Below are 23,946 nucleotides of genomic sequence, written 5' to 3' on the forward strand. Positions count from 1 at the left end.
AGCGCTGCAGATAACGCCATACTTGTTGCCAAGTTTTGGGCCGATACAATTTAGTTTGCCATCGACACGATAAGAAGAAGATGGGTTTACCGCAAATAGCATTAATTATTTGGGTGGATGAATGGGGAGCACTGAGGGCTCTCACCCTGTACAAAATAACAGGCCTCAGGGCGCACGGAGCCTGTACGCAATGGATTTCAGAAGGACTCGCCTGAGCGAAAACTCCTGCATGGGTCATGATCGGGCGAATGCAGGTCGTATACAATCCAAAGGGGAAATTATCCCAAGAACGGAATCATCTTACTTTTCGAACAACATCTAAAGTGATTCAGTCTTCATCGTGCCCGGACCTCCAGATCACGAGTCGAACGTTCTAACCATTAGATCGCAGAGGTTGATCTGGGGGTTTAAAAAGGTCACAGCAAAACAAATTCTTCTAATAAGCAATATTGCAATTTGACATTTGCGCATATAAAATGAAGTGCGCAAGGTCAACAAATGTCAAATAGCAATATTGCTAAAAATTTCCTATTCTTCCATCAGGTGGCGCTACTGTTGAGTGTTCTTAATTTTTTATATGATCTGTGCCCATAGTATTTGAGTAAACAAACAAATTGTTTTGGTTATATTTTTACGCATTTGCGCAGAGTTTAATTGCAAAATCATAGTCTTATATTTATTCTCTAAAGATCGGAAAGAAGATCGGTTTGTCTGTCTTGTGTTAGTGTAATTGTTTTATAAATGTTCTGTATACAATAAACTGATTTTCAATCATAACTGCCTCTTTCCAACTTATGGCTTTTCTTTTGCGTAACTCATCCTTCGGATGGAAAACACTCCACTTAGCTCCATATTTTGTAGCAATTTATCTCGGATTTTAGAATGCAGAACTGTCAAAATTTAGGAACACTCAACAGTGCTACCGCCTACATTTGAGCTTCTAGTTTTTATCCTCATTGCTTCAACGTAGCCTTTTTAACCCCCCTGGTCAGCTAAAGAAACCTCACCAATGTTAATAAGCTCAGCGGTTCTCTCCATGATCGCCTTATAAGGTTCGGTGTTGGGCGCGTATCCGATGATGGTGTCTTTGTGCAGCTTGCTGATGATGTCTGCGAAGGGCAGCGGGGGGACGGGCTCAGCCTCCAGGGGGGTGAGGAACACCGGCTTGGCGATGAACACCGCGACCAGGAATAAAACCGCCGCCAGCGCCGTCTCTACTAGCAGCAGTTTCCATCGCCGTCTGGGGAGTTGGAGAACTATAAAAGCCTCCGATAAACAGACGGTACTGCAAACGGACAGCCTCCATTGTCTAGTGGTTAGAGCGTTGGGCTCACAATCTGGAGATCCAGGTTCGCTTCCCGATGGGGATACTGTCGAAATCACCTTGTAAGACTGACCTTTGTTTGGTAAGGACATTGCAAGTTTGAATAATCTGATTGTCCGAAAAAGTGAGGAGTCCGTACTTCGCAAGGCACGTTAAGCAGTTGATCCCGGGCTACTATCCCAAACCTCCACCAACCCGCACTGCAGCAGCGTAGTGGAGTATGCTTCATACACCCTCGGGTTGATAGAGTTCAGCGACATGACGTCACATTTTAATTTAGGTATAAGTTTCTGTGTTCGTTTTCCATGTTCCTATATAGAAAATATTTCGTGTGTGCGTTGACCTCTGATGTGATGTCATTGTAATGTATATATATGTAATCCGTGTCTGTGGTGTCCTAAATAATAAATGTTTCTTTCTTTCTATGTTTCTTTCTTATACATAATTCGTATGTAGGCTGTTTATGTTTAGCAGGAGGTATAAGACCGCGCCGCGTTGCTACGGATTTCGGTGCATAGAAAACATAATTCACTTTGCTACTTTACCGCCGCATTTACGTCTTCCTTGACATAACTTAAGACCACGACTATCCCAATTGGAGTAGTGCGTCGCAAGATGAACAAGTACGGTCACGAGCATAAATTTGTATACACTTTGGTACTATGTCACATTAACTTTTTTGAGAAATTGAACTGTAAATCTCACTAAATGTCAAATATGTTAGTGCGACAGAGTCTTAAAGTGGGTACATTATATTGCTCATGACTGTACCTACCCACACTTCACCGAGCTTTCTGTTAGACCCAACGTGATAGGTAGTGAACCGTACTTACATCTTTTTTAAGAAGCAAAATTCACAAAAATAGGTCGCTTTTCAGAAGACTGGGTGCTTAAGTGGACTACTTGCACAGATAGGAGTTATACCTACCAACCTATATACAGGGTAAGTAGATATTTTATAATAAATCAACAATAAACATACTGCCTTTGTAAATATGACTTCCATACGAGTACGTTAACTTGTTTCTGAAACTTATTTCGTACCGGCTTCTTTGATTCTTCATTAAACATTATTTTTACTTGTGATAATAAGTTTTATTATTATTTATTATATTATTATTTATTAAAATATCATAATATGACAATGATTTGACGTTTACGTCATCGAAGTGTCGAAATGTCAATGAACCATCTAATTAAAAAGCAAATAATCAATAAAGGTTTTTGCTCAGGTATTTCCCAAGTAATGGACGATACCACAGCATTACAGCAGACAATTTCCAGTTAAAATATCCAATGACAAATGGTTTGACGAGTCCAAATATTTGCTTTGAATATCCCGTAATAGGTAAAGTCCTAGTCAACATAACATCAATATGTGATATTGAAAACCGACTCTAAAGCCATTTCTTGTACGATGATTTTCATATAAGTAATCTAATCGTTAAATAGGTGGGTACGGAAGGACGATACGAACAAATTCTCACTTAGGCTCGAAGTGTTTATGGGTTGTCGTATAAATTGAGGTATTTTCTGATAATGGATCATTGTAGTTGGAAGTAGAGGACGATATGGCTCGTATACCCGTGTTTTGTTGTGCGCTTCTGCTGTTGGCGGCTGTTAGTGCTGGTATAGTGAACTATTCTTCTTCTTCTATCGTGTGGGTTGTGAGGTGGAGTACCAACCTCATCTACTCTGGTGTCAGGGTTACTATTAAGCAGTCATAGGCCCCTGACATGGCTCATATAACGACTACTTACTTACATCAGTATGTAGTAACCGGGACCAACGGATCACCTTACTTTCGGACAATCCGGGCCTGTAATATCCTAACCAAACTAGGGACCACAAAGTAATTATTGTGATATGTCCCCACCGGTAATCGAACCCAGGACCCCCGGATCGAACTATAACTCAACTTATTTTAACACACTTTGACGATAAGACAGACAGACAGGCAAGTTGAAAAAGTGCTCTTCAAACTTCGGTTTAGCATTTTGATTTCGTCAATTTACAAGATTTTTTTTTTCAATCAAGTACTAGTACTACATCTTCCCTAATCGTTTTTTTTTGACCTGACTTTATGTAGATTTTCCGCAGATGATATTAAACTACTTGGCCGGAACCTTTCCTAATCATCCGAGCCTTGTTTAAAAATAAGTACGAAATAGTCCACGTAAATACGTGTTCGATTTACCATTTAAATAAAAGAACGCAGTGAAATTAAGTTATTTTTTGTTTCAGCACCTCAATTCGGTGGCGGCTTCAGCCAAGCAAACGCGCAAGCGGGAGCGTTCGGTGGTGGCGGCTACGGTCCTGGGTACAACAGGCCTGGCTTCGGATACGGAGGCCAAGGGTTTGGCGGCCAAGGATATGGCGGCCAAGCATATGGCGGCCAAGGTTATGGGCGGCCTGGGTACGGCGGCGGCGGCTACGGAGGGCCATATCGCAACAACAGGGGTGTCGAGTGGGTTGTCGATCAGCGTGGCCAAGAGTGTCAGCATCGGAGGAGGCGGCGGTGCACAGTCCAGCTCCCTAGCCCGCGGGAAGTGAAGATCATCACTGTGATAAAATGTTTCGAGTTTAAATTATACTCATGTGCAATGCTTCTAATCTGTAGTATTAAGATTTGTTTGGAAATGTTTCGTAATCAGTGTGTGTATAGCAATTTAAGCCCCCAACGGGGCAGAGGTGTTACTAAGTTGTTAAATAAAATGTTTCTTTACTATAATTATCTCTATGGTTTTCTTATCCCTATTCCCTAAACACGACTACGTTCGTACGGAAGTTATTATATGATTAGATACCATTTCAGGAAATTGAGTGAAGCTAAGTGACAGACCATAGCATACTTGAGGGTTTCATTCAAACCGGGTGTTAGTGACATCGTAACGAAAATTTTGAGGGATGATTCAGACCATGATTCTGAGTTTATATCAAGTGGAGTTTTCCGTCGCAAAAGTATAGAACGGAAAATAATTTAAAAAAGACACAAACAAAGACACTAAAATTTTCATGAATTTTCCGGCAGGAAAATCCATTTGATGTCAGCTCAGAATCATAGTCTGAATTATCCCCCTCAATATTTGTTACGATATCACTAACACCCTATCTACTTGTAAGACTACTTGTATGTACTTGTACAAGGTGTAACTGACACCGTAACAAATACTGAGGCGGATATTTCAGCTCATTATTCTGAGCTAATTCAAGTGGAATTTTCCATCACAAAAATATAGAATTGAAAAAAAAAACATTAATTTTGTGACGGAAAATTCCACTTGATATTAAAGCAGAATCATGGTATGAATTATCCCCCTCAATATACGTTACGATGTCACTAATACCCTGTGTACTTAGTAAAAAAATCTACATAACATACGTATTATAATAGTTTTGTATTAGGTTGATGTTGAAAGATATAGGTTGACAATCTGTCACAGGTACAATTCATCAACCTACCAATTTGCCATTTCATAATGGTACTAAACCAATGATTTTCGACCCTGTTTTCGAATTCATGTTTGGATCATAAATTATTATCACGTACAAGAAAGGTAAACATGAAACAGTAGGAGTAGGGCCCTTTGCTAGGAGGTTTTCTGGCCACTTCTTTCCTTCAGAGATACAGCTTCCGATGTGATAGTAGTTTTAAAGCTAGTTACATAATAATGTAATTTAATTTTTGACGTTCAAAAATCGCTAACTATGTAAGCCAATTTTAAAGAATAAATATTATAGTTTTTTTTTTTCATTTTTAAACGTGTTCGGCGGTTAAGGAAAACATCATGAGGAAACCCGACAAATTCCTTTCGGAGGTATGTGACCTAACCTGTATTGGGATAGTTTTCCCTTCGGGTTGGAAGGTCAGACAAGTAGTCGGTTCTGTTAAAAACCGGATCTGTAAAAACTTTACGTTAAGTAAACGGACTCTGTGAAAAACTACTACCACTAACTTTTTTACTACTTTTACTGCCATATATGTACCACATTTTTTGCAATAAATGAATTTGAATTTTGAACGGGATAACGCTAGGGAGATGATGATGACGACTTTATTTACTTATTAGGTGCACAAAACAGGTTGGAATTATAGCACTATACATAGACAAAACATAACACTAAACAGAATAATTGTTTTGAACTGGATTGGGATCCAATTCTATGTAAGGTGATAGTTAACCAATCCATCGCCGATATACTTACTTATATAGTTTGTATCATGGCCTAAGGTCTTTATCACCAAAAAGTTGGACTCACGATCCGGAGGCCCCGGGTTTGAATCCCGGTGGGGACATATCACAAAAATCACTTTGCGATCCCTAATTTGGTTAGGACATTACAGGCTGATCACCTGATTGTCCGAAAGTAAGATGATCCGAGCTTCGGAAGGCACGTTAAGCCGTTGGTCCCGGTTACTATTTACTGATGTAAGTAAGTAATCGTTACATGACCCATATCAGGGGCCTTTGGCGGCTCAATTATAACCCTGAACCAGGAACCAGGGTTGACGAGGTTGGTATTCTACCTCACAACCCACACGATAAGAAAAAGAACCAAAAAGATCTGCATTATTATTAGACATAACACATAACACTTCGGCCCGATGCATTTGCTGATAAACTATCCAAAATCTTATCTGCCTGATAAGCGTCTGATTGCTGTGCCACTAGCTGCCGTGTAAGTTCAGCCCGCGTAGTACGAGTATGCTGCTCGCATCAATAGCTTTAGTTTTATCCCGTCGCGGTGTCCATGTTACGGTTACTGGGTAGGTTATCACCTCATTTTTACGCACGTAAAGATATTAAATTTTAAGCTCTCAGAAAAGTCTCAATGATAATTCTGTGGCATTGTAGCAAGTTTTCCCTGGGGAATTTTCCCTCCTTTTTACCAACTGAGTGAGGTACAAAACTATTTTCGGCGAGTTTCTCAAAATTGCATCTATGATGTCAGTAACCTTGCCACTTTGTAGAATCCGTTTGCTGATTTTTTAATACATTGCAAATAGATCGCGAATTTCCCTCGATAGTGCTATATTTGTATACAAATTAGCTGAAGAGTATATGTACATTCTCGGAATATATGTTATCACGTGTAGTTCTTACCTATATATTCAGGAGGTAGGTGTCATCTGTCGCAGATCACTTCGAATGCTCCAACAAGATGGCGAAATTGGTACTAGCAATCCTGGCATTATCTGTTTTCACTGCTCAATGTGCAGTGCTTAGGAGTAAAGGTGAGTTTCGCGATTTGACGTTTTACTTTGACATCGTTTGTCCAGAATAGGTGTATACCCTTACATACTGTAGTGAGATCTATTGAAAAGGCACATCACCAAACCAACCTATCTTTGACTTATATCAAGTCCCAACTTTGTGTCTTTTGATTTTGATTTACCGTCCAGTTTCGAAGTTTAACCAATATGCTAGGTACCCTTAGCCGACTAAATATATTACATTCTTTTCAGACGCACACGAGAGAGTAGAACGGTCACCATGCGAAGTATGTGGACACAGCTATGGACCGCCGCCGCCGCCCCCACCACCAGCATTCCCCCCACCGCCGCCACCACCAAGGATCTTCCACGCTAGGCACTGGACTGGATACGCCAGAAACGCTGATGGCAGCCAGGAAGGAGTATTCAGCGGTGCAGCCGCAGAAGCCAGAGGTGATTCTCAAGCGAGCGGGCAAGCATTCTCCGTAGCAGCTTCAGGGGCTGGAAGTGACTCGGGTGACCTCACACAGAACCAAGCTGGCCTGACCCAAGGCAGTTTAAGCCAAGGTACTTCTGGCGGCTATGGAAGCAAATCCAACCAAGGAGATTACAACAGCAACTATAAAGAATCCCACTTCGCTTATCATAGTGGCGGTGAGAAGCACTCACAATATGGAGGTTCTAGTAATGGTGGTTTCCAAGGCAACCAACAGCAGGCTCAATCTGGAGGATCTGCCGGTTATGGAGGATCTCAGGGTGGATTTGAAGGCAACCAACAACAGACCCAAGGATTTAACTCTGCTTCTCAAATCCAAGCTCAAAGCAGCGCTAGCTCCGGAGTTGGTAACACAGGACGAGGCGATCAAGGTCAGGAACAATTCGGAAAATACAGTTCTTCTGGATCAGGTTCCGGGGCTGGTTACGGAGGAAGAGGTGACCAGGGGCAACAAGTGGAGCAGTTCGGTAAACACAGTGCTGGCTCACTCTTTGACTCAGGCTATGGTTCTGCAGCACAAAGCGGAGCGCATAGTGTATCGGGAAGCGGATCTCAAGGACACCAACATGGACAAAGTGGTTCTCAATATTCGAGCGGACAAGGGTACCATAATGGAAAATTCAGTGCTGGCTCGTCTTCAGACTCGGGATATGGTGCTGTGGCACAAAGTGGAGCACAGAGTGGATCAGGAAGTGGTTCTCAAGGATACCAACAAAGTGGCTCTCAACATTCGAACGGACAAGGGTACAATAATGTTGGTTCTTTTGGACGTGATGAGCAGCAACAAATTCAGTCATCTGGAGCGGGACATTTTGAATCTGGAAAATATGGAGGTGGTTCAGGATCTGGCAGTTTTGGTGCCGGTTCTGAGAGCGGAGCTGGCTTCGGAGTTGGTACAGGAGCTTCTGCTCAATCTGAAGGTCAGGAATCTGCCCATTCAGCTCTCGGAGGAGCCTTGAAACTGGCATCAGACGGCCTTCAAACAGCCAATCAAGCTGGTTGTAGCACTTGTGGAAAGAGCAGCTATGCCCTTAGCAATGCCAGGAGTCACAGCGGGTCCGCCATAGCTCTTTCCATCGGCGGATAAATGTACCTGATTCAATTAAGATGTATCTTTAAACTTTTCGACACGTTTTAATGTATCCTTGTTGTAACTGTTTGTAAAATATTGTTTTTGTTTTCATTGTAAATATATCGGTTATGCTGAAAATAAACTCTTGCGTTTTTGTAAACACTTTTATTTTCTTTAATTTTTTGATAACAATAATACAAGCTCATAATGTCATAATCCATATTAGATGTCATATTAGGATATAGATATAAATCAAGATATACCTATGTACCCTAACAAAACAGTTTTCTCTCTGAAACTCAGCTCCTATAAAAATACTTGGGTACTTTATAGGGAACGTGTCCTTTACTTTGTACTTACTCTTTGTACCGATATTGAGCGAGGCAAAAAGTACTTACTTAAATAAGTAGTATAGATAGCTGTATTATGATTTATATGTCAAACAATTTAGAATATAATATTCTTGTTTAAAAAAACGCAATAAATTGTCCTTAATCTGTGCTAAAACAAAGCAATTAATAAAAATGCCACAAATTTGTTATTTTTATTATAAAGTGATTTGGTGAATAAATAAACAAGTTTCCATAGAAAACCGTAAACTCCGTGTCATATTTAGATTTTAGACCTTATAAATTACTCACGGCAGGGCCGACGAACCCATAATTAAAACTTATGTTTTATGTAAATATTATGATAGACTTGACAGATACAAATTGTAAAATGAAAAAGTGGGTGACCTAAAGCAAACTCATTTGACATTTTCAAGCAAGTAGATAATGCCGATCTTCCTTTATGATTACCAAATAACTGTACTTAATAATAACTTTAAAATAATAGGCGTCTATTTAATTATTATTTTTAGTTTCCTTGCGTCATTGCAGTGGGTTCCAGAGCAGCGGAGTACCAGAACAGTTCAGGACATGGGGAACTTAGTTCACACGTTCCAGAACGCCGAAAGGCGAGCCTAATTAGAACATCTGTGGAATATAGGGTTTGGGCTTGTATGTCACACCGTTAAAGAGAAAAAAGAAAAAAATATATTTTTCTTTCGACATAGTTAGGATGATATTTAAATTCGCGCGCAGAATGAGGGAAATCGTCAACCACGTCGGCGGCGTCGGCGTCGGGGTCCGTATCATCGTACGGTTCATCATAATTATCTACTTTGTAACGAACATCAATAGTGACTACGAGTGGTCTTATTGATAACTTACGGCTCTGCCTACCCCGTTAGGAAAACGGGCGTGATTATATTTGCAAAAACCGCCTGCCGGACAAAAAGCTTTTTGTGGCTTTAGAAAATCAACATCAAAACGAAAGCTACAATTTCGTAGCTAACGAGGACGAAATTCAATATCTACTTCATTTTAAAATATGTAAAAAATAGACATAAAAATGGTTGTTATAAATCCCTACTGAAGTGTGAACTGGCCAAATTTTAAATCTCTTTTCTGTTCAAGCAGATGATGTGTGTAATGTGCACAGTGGAATCTTGGGAACGGGCGAGCGTGCAGAAGATGGAAATAAAACAATTCACGTCATCTTCTCTTCTTGTATTATCATAATCCGAAATCAGAAGTCACAATTTCCACATGTTTGTTTAGATAAAAATACGATTTAAAATATTAGTGTATACGGTAAACTTATGTTCTACATGGCGGCCACGGAAGGAAGGAAAAGAGGCAACGACAAAAGATCAGCGTGCATAGATAAATTTTAGTTATTGTTTTAAACTATAATGTATGCAATGACATCACTATCATGCAGCCTAGTCTGACATTCATAGTTATATAATTAATGAATATTATTTATCACTTCCCCTTATTCATTACATTATATAAAAGCAACACCAATCATATACAGATTCGAATAAGGACATGTAGAGACAACATGTTGACAAAATATCATTCATAAAATTCAAATAATGCAATAATAAAACATGCTAATTACATTATAGATAATTAATTATGCAAAGACTCTACATTTATAACATTCATGTCATTGATAAAATGTTTATGCTTCATGGAACTCAACGGTTTAGTTAATACATCTGCTATCATTTCTTGAGTTGACATATACTTAATAGTAGCAAAGCCAGTTTGGATTAAATCCTTTATATAATGGTACCTTAAATCTATATGTTTCGTGCGCTTGTGACAATATTCTTTTGACTCTAACAATTTTTGCGCACTTTGGTTATCATTATACAAAACTATTTTGGGAACTCTACATATGACCTCATTTAGGAAATTTTGTATAAAACATAAATCCTTACATACATCAGTTATCGCTAAATATTCAGCTTCAGTGCTCGATAATGCAACACATTTTTGTTTACGAGCCTCCCAATTAATTGTACAATTACCTAGCTTTACAATAAACCCTGTGTACGACTTTCTGTTTACAATATCGTTAGCCCAATCGGCATCAGTAAAAGCAGTAATATCTAAGTGATGGGTCTTATAAAAACATAAGCCATAACTTAAGGTCCCTGCTAGGTACCGTAATACACGTTTGGCAGCAAGCCAATGTGACATATTAAAGCCGCAACAAAATTGACTTAGCTGGCTACATACAAAAGCTATGTCAGGGCGTGTACATACAGCTAAATACATAAGTGATCCTATCAACTCTCGATATGGATACATGTTTTCATTTAGACAATTACCATTAGGCTTATCTAACTTACAATTTAGTATCATAGGAGTTGACACAGGCTTACACTTTTCCATGCCAAAACGTAACAAAAGCTTCTCAATATAAGACTTTTGATCTAATGTTAAAACATTTTCGCATCTGTCACGACATACATTCATACCTAAACATGTTTTCAGAGCACCCAAATCCTTAACAATAAATTCCTGTTGTAATAATTTTAATAATTTATCTTTAGAGCAATTTCCAAAAACATAAAAATCGTCTACATATAATGCTATTATAGTCATCCTTTTATCAGACCTACATATATAGACACAAGGTTCACATTTGCTCTGTTTAAAATTATTATTACATAACAGCTGATGTACCTTTTGATTCCACATTCGACTGGCCTGTTTTAAACCATAAATGCTTTTTAACAAAAAACACACTTTATTTTTATCTGTGTCAAAGCCTTCTGGTTGTTCCATGAAGATATGCTCGTTTAAGTCACTATTTAAAAACGCGGTTTCTACATCAAAATGACTAATTTCCCAATTAAATTCATTAGCTAAGGCAAATAAGGTTCTAAGTGTAGTATGCCTAACGACAGGCGAAAAGGTGTCACTATAGTCCACGCCTTGCTGTTGTGAAAAACCTCGCGCTACTAAACGAGCTCTAAATCTATCCTTACCCGAGTCGTCTTTCTTTAGCTTGTAGACCCACTTACATTTTATGATGTTTTTATCATGTGGGCGATCAACAAGACTCCAAACACCATTCTTCATAAGAGCATTATACTCCTTCTCCATAGCAAGTCGCCAATCCTCCCTATCTAGCGACAGCATAGCGTCCTTATAAGACAGAGGTTCGACCTCATTATGAACCAGCAAAGACAGATCATAATCCCCATACCTGAGTGGAGGCTTGCCGCGAGTACTACGTACAGGACGTGACAAATCAGCTACCGAACCAGGTACCTGTAGGCCGGAACTAGAATCCACTTCCCCTCGAAGCGACGACGGATCAGGTTCTGAAGAGCCACAGTTCAAATCCTCAAGATTTGGACTAGCAGCAGCAGTTCCCGCATCATCATCACCAGTACAGTACTCCGAGTCCGCACCTGAATGGATGGTTGTATTAATATCATGATCACTTTGATTGAATTCATTTTTATTACTAGAACTAATATCACAGTTAGATTCAGTACAATTTAAAATATCACAGTTAGATTCATTTTGTAAATTATTAATTTCATTTGTGACTATACTATTATTTAAATTATTAAATTGACTAGAAATTACAACTTGATGTTCAGTAAAATTATTTTTATTTTTACAATTACAGGGAACATTGCCCATGTCCTTTAAAAATCTTCCTTCCAAAAATTCTACATGCCTGGAGTGTATAATCCGCTTGGGATTTTTTGGATCGATCAATCGGTAACCTTTAGTGGTATCACTATAGCCAACAAAAATATATGGTTTAGATTTAGCATCTAATTTAGAACGTTTTTGCTCTGGGATCAATGAGTAAGCAATGCAGCCGAAAATTCTAAGGTGACCTAGGTTAACATCGGTACCGGTCCACACTTGTTCAGGCATCAGTCCGCCAAGGGCAACCGTAGGGCTTCTATTTTTAATATATAAAGCGGCCATAACAGCCTCTCCCCAATATTCCCGGCTGAGACCAGATTCCTGCAGCATGCATCTTGCCTTCTCTAACAAAGTCCTGTTAAGCCTTTCTGATACACCATTTTGCTGTGGGCAGTAAGGCACAGTGACTTGATGCACAATGCCCTGAGATTTGAGGTAGGAGCGAAAACGCTCATTACAATATTCTCCACCTCCATCTGTTCGTAGACACTTAATGTTGACACCAATTTGCTTTTCCACAAGGTTTTTAAATTCAATAAAATAGGAAATTACCTGACTTTTCTCCTGTAGTAGATACACCCAACTCTTCCTGCTGAAGTCATCCGTAAAGGTCAGCATATATTTCGCACCGCCCCAACTTCGAATCGGCATCGGTCCACAGATATCCGAATGTATGAGCTCAAGTCGACCAGTGACACGTTTGGCTTCACCAGAGGGAAAAGCTTTGGATACTTGTTTGCCCTCTAAGCAAGCCACACACGCCGGTAGCTTGTGTTCTTCATTGTCCTGAAACATACATTGTTCTGTCGCAAAGCGTACATACCTCCGTAGCTCCTGTGTCCCAGCCGCTTGTGCCAGATTTCAGCTGACACTGACAACGCACTCTGTTCCTCCTGAACTCGTTTCTTCAGAAGAACTGAAGAATGCACCACTGGCTGCGAAATATTACCTGGTGTACCGCTGGACAGCCTATAAACACCATTGATATCACATGCATGACCTACTACCATGCCTGTGATCCTACAGTCCCTATCTTTATAAATATGACACCCTTTCTTATCAAATACCAGTATGAAACCACCCTTAGTTAATTTACTAACAGAAAGTAAATTCATCGCTAATTTAGGAACGAGCATAGCTTCAATTTGTACATGGCAAGAGGGAATAACAAGTTTACCTGTTCCTTCGCTAAGCAAATACTCGTCGTTAGCCATACACACACGGCTCTTATTATTCTTAAAGCTTGTTAGCATATTCTTGTTCTTGACCATGTGATTGCTGCAGCCGCTGTCCACAACAAACTCTTCTTGAGCAACGGAATAAGCGCTTTCGGTGACATTAAAAGCCTTCTCAGCCTCTGCATTTTCTTTCTTCTGTTTGCGAAGCTTAAAGCATTTGTTCCGAACGTGTCCAGGCTTCCCGCAGAACTTACAGATAACCTTCTTCTTGACAAAGTAGGCATTTTCATGCATAGTCCCTTCATGGTTGCCGTTCTTTCGCATCTCTTCTTGAAGAAGACGTGTCCGGACCAACTCGCTGGAGAGAGAAGAACTAATACATGCTGTTTCCAAGTTACTCACAAGAACATCATATTCGGAAGGTAAGCCAGATAAAAGGATTTCAGCAACCTCCCCGTCTTCAATAGTTCTTCCAATATCAGACAGTTGTGAGACTAGCGTCATGACCGCATTTATGTATTCTTGCATGCTCATAAAGTTCTTAAAATCAATACGATGAAGCTGTCGCAACAACAAAACACGACGGTATAGCCCCCGGTCTTCAAACACCATGGCAAGCTTTTCCCATGCATCACGTGCAGACACCGCTTCACGTACATATTGGTAAAGTGACGTTTCAATACTTAGGCAGATTCTGGCCAATGCCCTTTGATCCTTTTGAGTGTCTTGAATCGATTGTTCGCTTATACAACTCCATAGGTCTTCAAGAATTAATGTCATCTTAATAGAGAATTTCCATGAAATATAATTGGCCGAGCCACGCAATTTCTCCATGTGTACTCCGGCGCCGTTGCCAGTAATAGCCGGCTGCCTAGGAGCAGTGACGTTGATATTTGGCGATGATCGCGACATGTTGTTTCACAAAATAATTCCGCACGCTCTCTTCCTCAGCCCTTTTTCCAACTTCTGGGATTCTAATATTATAATATATATTTAACACTGGTGACATAACCTGTTCAAGCAGATGATGTGTGTAATGTGCACAGTGGAATCTTGGGAACGGGCGAGCGTGCAGAAGATGGAAATAAAACAATTCACGTCATCTTCTCTTCTTGTATTATCATAATCCAAAATCAGAAGTCACAATTTCCACATGTTTGTTTAGATAAAAATACGATTTAAAATATTAGTGTATACGGTAAACTTATGTTCTACATGGCGGCCACGGAAGGAAGGAAAAGAGGCAACGACAAAAGATCAGCGTGCATAGATAAATTTTAGTTATTGTTTTAAACTATAATGTATGCAATGACATCACTATCATGCAGCCTAGTCTGACATTCATAGTTATATAATTAATGAATATTATTTATATCATTTTCAAAAAATAGTATTGGAGCACATATGCCACGTTATGAAGAACTAGAACACTTGGGATGACTCCATAACTCTAACTTATAAAAGTTGGTATCGGTCAGTAATCGAATTCGAGATCTCTTGTTTGTGATAAGTCTAGCTTCTGAAGTCCTCACAAGTTGAAAATAGGCATAATGACTTTGACAACAGCGAGTTCCCGAAAGTCGATTCCCGCTACGGGGAGTCTCTTCATAGTGAGTGGCTCAACGTCGCGACTGTCATTTGTTTGTACAAAGGGGTTTAAAAAGGCCATAGCGAAGCAATTCATCTAAAACATCGCATATAAAAGTGCGCAATGCAAACGAATGTCAAATAGCAATATTGCTTTGTTAGATGAATTGCTTCGATGCGGCCTTTTCAACCCCCCAATTTAAAACACAAATACGTATAAAGCGAAGGTTGATGGTAGGGCCGGTAAAGGAAGACCTGGAAGGACCTACATTGGCCAAATTGGAGATGCCCATAGAAAATGTTTAGTACGATCTACTCTGCGTGTATGAAACGATTGATGAATGTGGAGGAAGCAAGAAACGTGTGTCAGGAACGATGCAAATGGACTTCCATAGTCTCTGCTTACCCCGGTGCGAAACAGGAATGTGTTTATGTTCGAAACACAGCAACAGTACATTATAAGAACATTTATATCAGACATTACACACATCTGACCGTGCTGTTTGGAACAATGTTCTCGACATTTTCCAAAACGGAGATCCGTACCGTGAACTGGACCCAACCTTGGTATTTTCCCAATAATCGAAATTATATCGGACTGCGAACAACATTACATCATCAACAACCACATTCAAATTGAAGTAAACATGGTCACCAGGGAATCACCTTATATTTATCATTTATTTCTCACCTTTACTGTACACAATGAATTACCACATAGTTGCGAGAAGGAATTGTTGTCAAATTCTTGGTATTTTCAACCATATGTTTGATATTTATCCGAGAGGTGATATAAATGTGTAACAAGAAGCCATGGAAGTAGACACGGTAGCTATCATGTGGCGAGTAGGTGCTGTTTTGATTTTAGCAGCCGTTTTTGTTGAAGAATCCTTTGGTGATTATGATGGTAAGTCCAATGATGAAACAAACTGGCTTGTTTTATCAGTTGTTGATAGCATTTGTTAATTATGTTGTATTTAGTAAAACTGCTATCAGACTCTTATCTGACAGATAGGCTGTTAACACCATGTGGTTAAACGTTTGCAAGTTCGCAATAAAAACTATAAATAATTAATATTAACAGGGCGTATGTAAATCTAATTGCTTTCGCAGGGCTCTATCTTTGACCCAACGTACTTCACTATACTATATACGTATTTATTAATAGTATTTACCTAAATAGGATAATAAACACTTGTACTGTCAATTTCATATTGATTGGTATTTAAGTGGATAGTTACTCCATACTTTTTTGCATCATTTGGCTATCATTTGATCAGTTGGCTAACAACCCTTCTATTATACAAACATTATAACGTGTTTGGTCAGTACATTCTCTTGTATTTTCAGATGGTCATCCGTTAGAGCGGCACAAACGCCACTACGACTGTCCCCCACACTGCTATTATCGGCCTAGGTACGGACCACCACCACCCCCATATTGGCCACCACCTCCGCCCCCACACGGACCACCGCATCCACCGCCACAATGGTACCAATACCAACAGCCGTCATACAACGAAGCATACCCTCAAGCTGAAGACAAGTCTCAAGCGATTCAAAGTCTACCTGACACTCAATCTCAAGGTCAAGGTCAACCGTGCACCACATGTGGGCAGAGCTCAGCAGTGAGCAATGCTCAGAGTGACACTGGGTCTGCTGTTGCTGTTGCCATCGCTAGAGCTACAGCTAAGGCGAATTCTAAATAATCTTTACTTGTGTTATTTTAATCCCCATCTGCCGGGTCTGTATTACAACCGCGCCACGCACGGAGCGAATTATATTGAGCGCTTCGACCAATAAACGGCTATTGGTCGAAAGCCTCGATACAATTCGCGCCGCGTTCGACGCGGTTGCCGTGCAGAGCCTACTGGAAGACACGGCCTTACGACACTGAAACTATGATTAAGTACTTGTATAATGTAATCAGGTAAACAATTAGAACAATAACGTCCGTTTGCCCTGATAACGTCATAAAAATGTTGACGGATTCGTAGCCAATAACCGTCTAATACGTTTTGCAGTTTGTGTTCTTCTCTTCTTTCGTGTGGGTTGTGAGGTGAATTACCAACCTCATCAACCCTGGTGTCAGGGTTACTATTGAGCCTCCAAAGGCCCCTGACATGACTCATATAACGACTACGTACTTACAACAGTAAGTAGTAACCGGGACCAACGGCTTAATGCAGTTTGTGTTAATTCTAAGTTTTCAATGAGGCACTTTCCAGGCTACGTTCCCCAATAAAACTGTAGATGGCGCTGTACAGTTTTGTCTTCGTTTTACCTTCTAATTTAATAGATAACAGACATATCTATGCATAGTTTATCTTTGGTTTTGGGTATAAAATGATAACCCTTGTTATAACACCCAAGCACATCATATCTTCCACCCATTATTATTCTGATCAAAATAAAGAGTAGCAAACTAATTACAGACAATATGATCCAAATATCAAGCAACAATTATTTTTATTATATGCTTATGAGGGGAGGCCTGTGCCCAGCTGTGGGTCGCATATAGGCTGTTTATGTATGCTTATGTAATGGACATTGTAATTTGGAATAATTATGTACTTACCCGAGTAAAGAGAAAATAGGTAATTATCACGTTAAAGATGTACAACGCCATGTTGTTTTGTTGAACGTTGACTGGAAAGTCCTTCATTGTTTGTTTTCACTTCGTTGTTTATTATCGCCACGTTCTTACAAAATCTAGAGTTTTTTTTTGTATTTTAAGCGTATATAACTAAGTCTCTAGTCTTATATGTAATTATGTTTGTATTGTAATAAACCGTTAAATATGAAATACCTACTTATTATTCATCTATTAGCGTTTATTTTGCATTATCTAAACTGAGATTAAAGCCGGCATGAACTTGATTTATGTCTTTTATGCTGTCACATAAATACAGGGTGTTAGTGACACCGTAACGAATACTCAGGGGGATGATTCGGACCATGATTCTGAGTTAATATCAAGTAGAATTTTCCATCGCAAAATTTATGATTTTTTTAGTTTTTTAAAATTATTTCCAATTCTATACTTTTGCGATGGAAATTTTCACATGATATTAACTCAGAATAATGAGCCGAATCATCCCTCACAGTATTCGTTACGATGCCACTTACACCTCGTACAAGTACATACAGGTAGCCATACAAGTAGGTATGGATGTTAGTGACACCGTAACGAATACTGAGGGGGATGATTCTGACCATGATTCTGAGTTAATATTAAGTGGAATTTCCTGTCGGAAAATTTATGAAAATTTTAGTGTTTTTTTAGTTATGTTCAGTTCCATACTTTTGCGACGGAAAATTCTCCTTGATATCAACTCAGAATTACGGTCTGAATCATCCCTCAAAGTTTTCGTTACGATGTCACTAACACCCTGTATATGAATGTCACTGCGCTGCGATCCGTTAGCTTTTTTATGCTTCAGACAAGACTTGAGTAGAGACTATGCTACTGTAACTTTCGATCTATCGATGTAAGCTTCGATAGTCAAGTAGAAATCTAGACTACTTTCTCCGAAAAAAAAAACAAAAGTTACACTTGGATCAAATCAAACTCGTAGGTGAGAGCAATCACGAACTGATCGACTTTTCGATTAGTTTTATTTCTATAATGCAGTGTATTTTCACTACACATATAAGGGCAATGTGGGGAAGACCGTCTAGTGCCAATAACTTCTGATTTTGATTAACTAGCGCCTTACGTCTCTGTCGATAAAACAGTACTTAATCTTTATTACTATATCATCACATCACAAGCCCATTAACGTCCCCACTGCTGGGGCACGGGCCTTCCCTATGGATGGATAGGGAGATCGGGCCTTAAACCACCACGCGGGCCCATTGCGGATTGGTGGTTATTAACGACTGCTAATGCAGCCGGGACCAACGGCTTAACGTGCCTTCCGAAGCACGGAGGAGCTCGAGATGAAAACTTTTTATTTTTTTGTGGTCACCCATCCTATGACCGGCCTTTGCGAAAGATCCTTAACTTCAACAATCCCAGACCGAGCGCGTTAACCGCTGCGCCACCGAGCTCCTCATTATTACTATATACTTATAATTATTATATGGTGCATGTACCTATCTCTCTATATAGAGCGTTGCTATATAATTTGGTGGTTATCCAAGCTGGTTTATTGTATCTGTGGCAAACCAGACTACGAGGGTCAAGTTCACACGATCCAAGGTTATTATGGCTCGCATTAAGCTTGTGGTCCACTGGAACTTAGCTACAAGGAGGTATTTTAAAGAGAGCATTTTCAAAACGCTGCCTTCTATACATAACTTTATTTATTCATGAAATCTTAATAATAACGTCCAAACTTTTGTATAAAGGTGAGGAAAGAGTCTAATAAAATATGCTTAATACGTATTTAGGTAAGTACTTCCGTTGGTTTGCTCTTTTATAGTTTTGCGGAAATTAAAATGGAAAGTGTTAACACTTTCAAGGACAGAACGTCTAATGACGTTCCGATCCCAATGTATTACCTATTATGAACCATCAATGACCCATGGTCTCTGTCCGTGAAAGGGTTAACCCTTTAATTAATAGGTAGTATGAGAGTATGACAACTTGGAAACGGAACGCCAATACACGTTCTGTCCTTGAAAGTGTTAAACTAATTAACAGGTTTATAAGTGTAAATATATTTAACAAATGCAATGCAATGACTATAAACTATGTAATAGTGATCCAAAGACTATAATATAAACTATGTAAAAGCGTAGGTAATCTTGAGCGATTATCAGAGAAAACACATTTTTATGACACAACACGCATATTACAAAAACACAAAAAAAACGAAAACACATATTTTTTTGGTATATGTTATGTTTTTCTTTATGTAACAAAGTGTTTTTGAATTGAATTGAAAACATAAGCCAAGACCAAGAAACATCATTGAAATCTACAGCTTAATGAAGGTAGTTAAGTATTTCAATGTTTTATAGCACGCACTGGACGACAAGCAGCGAAGGCAACGCCCACGCAGGGCCTCGCCTCTTTAATAGGAAAAAAAACTGATATTCTGCCTTTACATAAAGTTAGGTAATTATGCAAAAATCGCTTGCCAAGGAAATAGGAAGCCGAAAGCGAATACATTTTGCACTTCCGTCCTTCCTATTGGTGATGATTTATTGTAAGTACCTGATGTATTTATTGTAAGTATACTTAACTTACATACATAACCTCACGCCTATTTCCCACCGGGGTAAGCAGAGACTAAAGAATTCCATTTGCTCCGATCCAGACATACCTCTTTTGCTTTTCTTTTGCTTCTTTTGTTGCTTGTTTGTCTTGATATACTTAACATAACATTATAAGTACTTAGGTAAGTTCCTCTTACCCCGATACCGACCCCGCCGGCGTGGTCGACGTTTTCCCTCAATCACGATTAGGGTCAATTAATTCTTTCAAATATTTTTCCTCTCAGACGACGCCCTGAGCCGAGGTTCGCGCCCAACTGGGCACTCTCAGGCCTGTTGTCTTAAACGTTTTACCGGGTGAGTCGGAGTCATTTCTCCGGCTAAAAACTACAAAAAAATAAAAAATGTAAGTTCCTCGCATGACTTCGTAATCATAATCTCGTGGTTTGACGTTTAGTAAAAGGTAACTGATTTGACTAGTTGGAAACTAGCCTATTTATGAAATTTTGGCCTAGCGTTTGCTAAGACATTTATTGTGGTTAAGTATATATGTATCAGTAATGTGCCGTTCAGTAATGAGCAGTAAAAAGTAACAATACTTAAGTAAAAAGAGCTAGCCTATATTTTAAGCAGATAAGACCAGAGTACAAAAAAGAACAATTTGAAATAGACAAGCAGCCAGTGTCAGCCAGAGTTTTTACAACGGGTACATCCCCACTTTGGGTACATTTCTGGGAACGGTCACGAGAATTAATATGTATACACTTTGGTACCATTTCACATTAACTTTGTTGACCAATTGAACTGTAAGTCTCACTAAATGACAAATATGTTAGTGCGACAGAGTCCTAAAATGAGTACATTATATTGCTCATGACTGTACGTTATCTATGTCATCAACATAAATCTACTGTGGACGTAGATTTGACGCGGGACCGCTTCAAACCTGATCTTTGGACTAGATGAAACGATAAACAGCATGTAGGTACTGAGCTTGAATGTTGAAAGTCTTGAAGAGATTTTACCACTATACGGCGGAACTCCACGAACGGCCTCTGTGGTCCAGTACTTGGGCGTTGGGCTCGCGATCCGGAGGTCCCGGGTTCGAATCCCGGTGAGGACATCATCATCATCAATTTAAGAGCCACGCTCTTGTCGGTGCAGCATTTTCCATGCTACTTTTTTAGGGAAAAATAGTGCAGTGGTTTCCCTCTTGCCTTCCGCCCCGCAGGACTCTGTCTGACGCGAGTAGGATTCAGAGGCGGAAGACAGGAGTCCTAGTACGGTGAGGACATACCTATCACAAAATCACTTTGTGATCCCTAGTTTGGTTAGGACATTACAGGCTTGTTAAGGTTCGGAAGGCACGTTAAGCCGTTGGTCCCGGTTACTACTTACTGATGTAAGTAAGTAGTCGTTACATGAGTCATGTCAGAGGCCTTTGGTGGCTCAATAGACCACGGTTGATGAGGTTGGTAATCCACCTCAAAAACCACACGATAGAAGAGTGATGGAAAATGTACTTGTATTCTGGTCTGTGGATTGTCCATAAGGTTTTTTTTTATCTCAAACCTTATAATTTTATTAATAGTCTGTCACCCTTGTTAAGCGGCACCCAATTGCGGTAACTAATTGGCAATAAAAGTCTTTGGTCGTAGAACTCACTCACCTACATTTTTAATGGTGAAATAAATTACGAATTAAAATCTCACATCGACAATCAAAAGTTATGGCAAAAAATGTAGGCATTCAGTTGTCGGTCTTCGAAAGAGTGAGTCTATCAAATCTAGCTACAATAGGTATCTTCATGTGTCAGTCAGGGTCTGAAGACCTTGTAATTTATTACTCGACAACACGTCAATAAGTATAAGTTTTTATAACCTCCAAGACAATCGATAGTAACGGAATTAAATTACATTGATCCTCTAACATAGAGGACGCAGCGCAGAGATGATACTGTATAAGTAGATGGGTACCTGGAAACTACTTCCTGAGGATCCAAAAAAAGCCACATTATTGCAATTTATTTAAGAAACGGCCTCTGTGGTCCAGTGGTTGAGCGTTGGGCTCACGATCCGGAGGTCCCAGTTTCGATTCCCGGTGGGGACATATCACAAAAATTACTTTGTGGTGCCTAGTTTGGTTAGGACATTACACTGGCTAATCACCAGATTGTCCGAAAGTAAGATGATTCGTGCTTCGGAATGCACGTTAAGTGAGTAATCGTTACATGAGCCTTAAGGGGCCTTTGGAGGCTCAGTCATAACCCTGACCCATACGATAAAAAGAAGATTTAAGAAAGCAATATTGCTATTTGACATTTGCTGACATTGCGCACTTACATTATGCGCAAATGTCAAATTGCACTTTTGCTTTTTAGATGAATTGCTTTGACATGGCCTTTTTAACCTCCCTAATGCTAATCGCACGTTGTTGATTCGCAAAAAGATTGCATATTCATACGGGCTAATCAAATTCCGCGGAGGAACACTTCCGAACGCCAAATCGGTCATTGTTTACAAGTTCGCGATTGTTTACGGCTTCCGTGGGACTTTGCGAGAGACCTCAATGTCCGAGCGTGGGGGCGGCCTCGCGCACTCGACCTATAAAACAGTTTCGACCACCTAATAAAAAACACATCCACTAACGAATCAAACAACTAAACATGGCTCCATACCTCTTACCGTTGTTCTTAACCGTCCTCGTCGGGAACCGGGTCTTGGCTCAAGGTTATAATTTCTACACTTTATAATCTTTCTATAATTTCTACACTCTATAATCTTTCTATAATTTCTACACTCTATAATCTTTTCTGTGATCGTCCAATAAATTTTGCACTGCGTGGATACCGTTAGGTAATTCGGCTAATGGATCCCTTTGTTCTACTTTTTTAACTTCAGATGCTGAGAGTGGAGCGGTCAGTGGCATCAGGCAGCCGCGACATTTGTTCAAGAAGAAGTTCGGTGGAGGAGGGTTCGGTGGGTATCAAGGGGGCTATGGAGGTTACCAGGGCGGTTACCCCGGAGGTTTTGGTGGCTACCCACCGATAAACATTGGCATCAGCCAGTCGCAGTCCTCAGCGAATGCGGGCGGGGGTGGTTACGGATCTGGGTACTACCCCAACAATTACCAATACAACAGCGGATTTGGAGGCGGATACGGCGGCTACGGGCCAAGGCCCGGTGGTGGTTACTTTGGCAACGGACAAGGAGCGTATAACAACCAGTTTAACGGGAACTATTACGGCGGTGCGAACGGATATCCTGGACAAGGTGGATTCGGCTTCCAAGGGCCTTATGGCAACGCATTTTATGACGAAGCTGATGGTGAAGGACAGAAGCCTGAACACGACGACCACAACGGCCGCCCAGATGACGACCACCAGAACAACCGTCCACAGGATTACAACCAGCCTCACGGTGGCGGTTACTCAGGCGCCTCATCCTTTGCCTACTCCAGAAACAACAAATAAAAGTAGAGAGTTATTAATTTTACCTGTGATAATACATGACAACAACGTCCTTAATTCTAATTTATAATTTAATGTTATCTTATCGGTGCGTTTCTTAATTTATTACAAAATTGCCTATAACAATAAATTATTTTTTAATTAATACGCCTTTTGCCTTTCTTTACTGTCGACAATTAGAGCAATTCTTTTTTTTTTTTTCTTTTTTTTTGTGACTTATTGTAGATTTGCCGCAGATGGCATTAACTACTTGGCCGGACAAATGGGGAGCGCTGAAGGCTCTCACCCGGTGAAGGCTCTCACCCGGTTAGAGCAATTCTACGAAGTTCCTATTAATATCTGGAAGTTGCAAGATTTATTGATGATGATAAGCAATGGAGTAATGAATGCCCACACTGAAGCAGCGTGGTGGAGTATGCTCCAAACCCC

The 23,946-nt window shown here is 39.9% G+C and overlaps 4 protein-coding genes across 4 annotated transcripts in view; 3 read left to right on the forward strand and 1 right to left on the reverse strand.

Annotated features, from left to right (window-relative positions):
- Nucleotides 1-2,395, reverse strand: part of LOC126375266 (retinal-specific phospholipid-transporting ATPase ABCA4-like) — a 28,696-nt gene extending 26,301 nt beyond the window's left edge. Inside the window, exons 1-2 of the mRNA XM_050022199.1 lie at nucleotides 2,307-2,395; nucleotides 1,008-1,240 (exon numbers count right to left, since the gene is read on the reverse strand). Coding sequence (XP_049878156.1) covers nucleotides 1,008-1,240; nucleotides 2,307-2,395 — 322 coding nt within the window. The remainder of the gene's footprint in view (nucleotides 1-1,007; nucleotides 1,241-2,306) is intronic.
- A 4,061-nt stretch (nucleotides 2,396-6,456) lies between these two features.
- On the forward strand, nucleotides 6,457-8,261 carry LOC126372173 (keratin, type I cytoskeletal 9-like). The gene is made up of 2 exons (XM_050017824.1): nucleotides 6,457-6,560; nucleotides 6,792-8,261. The coding sequence occupies exons 1-2, from the start codon at nucleotides 6,488-6,490 to the stop codon at nucleotides 8,120-8,122; spliced, it is 1,404 nt and encodes a 467-aa protein (XP_049873781.1). The 5' UTR covers nucleotides 6,457-6,487; the 3' UTR covers nucleotides 8,123-8,261.
- A 7,437-nt stretch (nucleotides 8,262-15,698) lies between these two features.
- On the forward strand, nucleotides 15,699-17,765 carry LOC126375274 (forkhead box protein B2-like). The gene is made up of 2 exons (XM_050022210.1): nucleotides 15,699-15,792; nucleotides 16,236-17,765. The coding sequence occupies exons 1-2, from the start codon at nucleotides 15,699-15,701 to the stop codon at nucleotides 16,592-16,594; spliced, it is 453 nt and encodes a 150-aa protein (XP_049878167.1). The 3' UTR covers nucleotides 16,595-17,765.
- A 4,918-nt stretch (nucleotides 17,766-22,683) lies between these two features.
- On the forward strand, nucleotides 22,684-23,620 carry LOC126372534 (uncharacterized). The gene is made up of 2 exons (XM_050018355.1): nucleotides 22,684-22,777; nucleotides 22,949-23,620. The coding sequence occupies exons 1-2, from the start codon at nucleotides 22,714-22,716 to the stop codon at nucleotides 23,518-23,520; spliced, it is 636 nt and encodes a 211-aa protein (XP_049874312.1). The 5' UTR covers nucleotides 22,684-22,713; the 3' UTR covers nucleotides 23,521-23,620.
- Nucleotides 23,621-23,946: the final 326 nt, after the last annotated feature.

This window comes from Pectinophora gossypiella, chromosome 2 (genome assembly GCF_024362695.1).
Source record: "Pectinophora gossypiella chromosome 2, ilPecGoss1.1, whole genome shotgun sequence".
NCBI lineage: Eukaryota > Metazoa > Arthropoda > Insecta > Lepidoptera > Gelechiidae > Pectinophora > Pectinophora gossypiella.

Coding starts and splice junctions, on each gene's coding strand:
- LOC126372173 (XM_050017824.1), top strand. CDS start 6,488: ATGGCGAAATTGGTACTAGCAATCCTGGCATTATCTGTTTTCACTGCT. Junction 6,561..6,791: donor TGCAGTGCTTAGGAGTAAAG/GTGAGTTTCGCG, acceptor CATTCTTTTCAG/ACGCACACGAGAGAGTAGAA.
- LOC126375274 (XM_050022210.1), top strand. CDS start 15,699: ATGGAAGTAGACACGGTAGCTATCATGTGGCGAGTAGGTGCTGTTTTG. Junction 15,793..16,235: donor ATCCTTTGGTGATTATGATG/GTAAGTCCAATG, acceptor TTGTATTTTCAG/ATGGTCATCCGTTAGAGCGG.
- LOC126372534 (XM_050018355.1), top strand. CDS start 22,714: ATGGCTCCATACCTCTTACCGTTGTTCTTAACCGTCCTCGTCGGGAAC. Junction 22,778..22,948: donor GAACCGGGTCTTGGCTCAAG/GTTATAATTTCT, acceptor TTTTAACTTCAG/ATGCTGAGAGTGGAGCGGTC.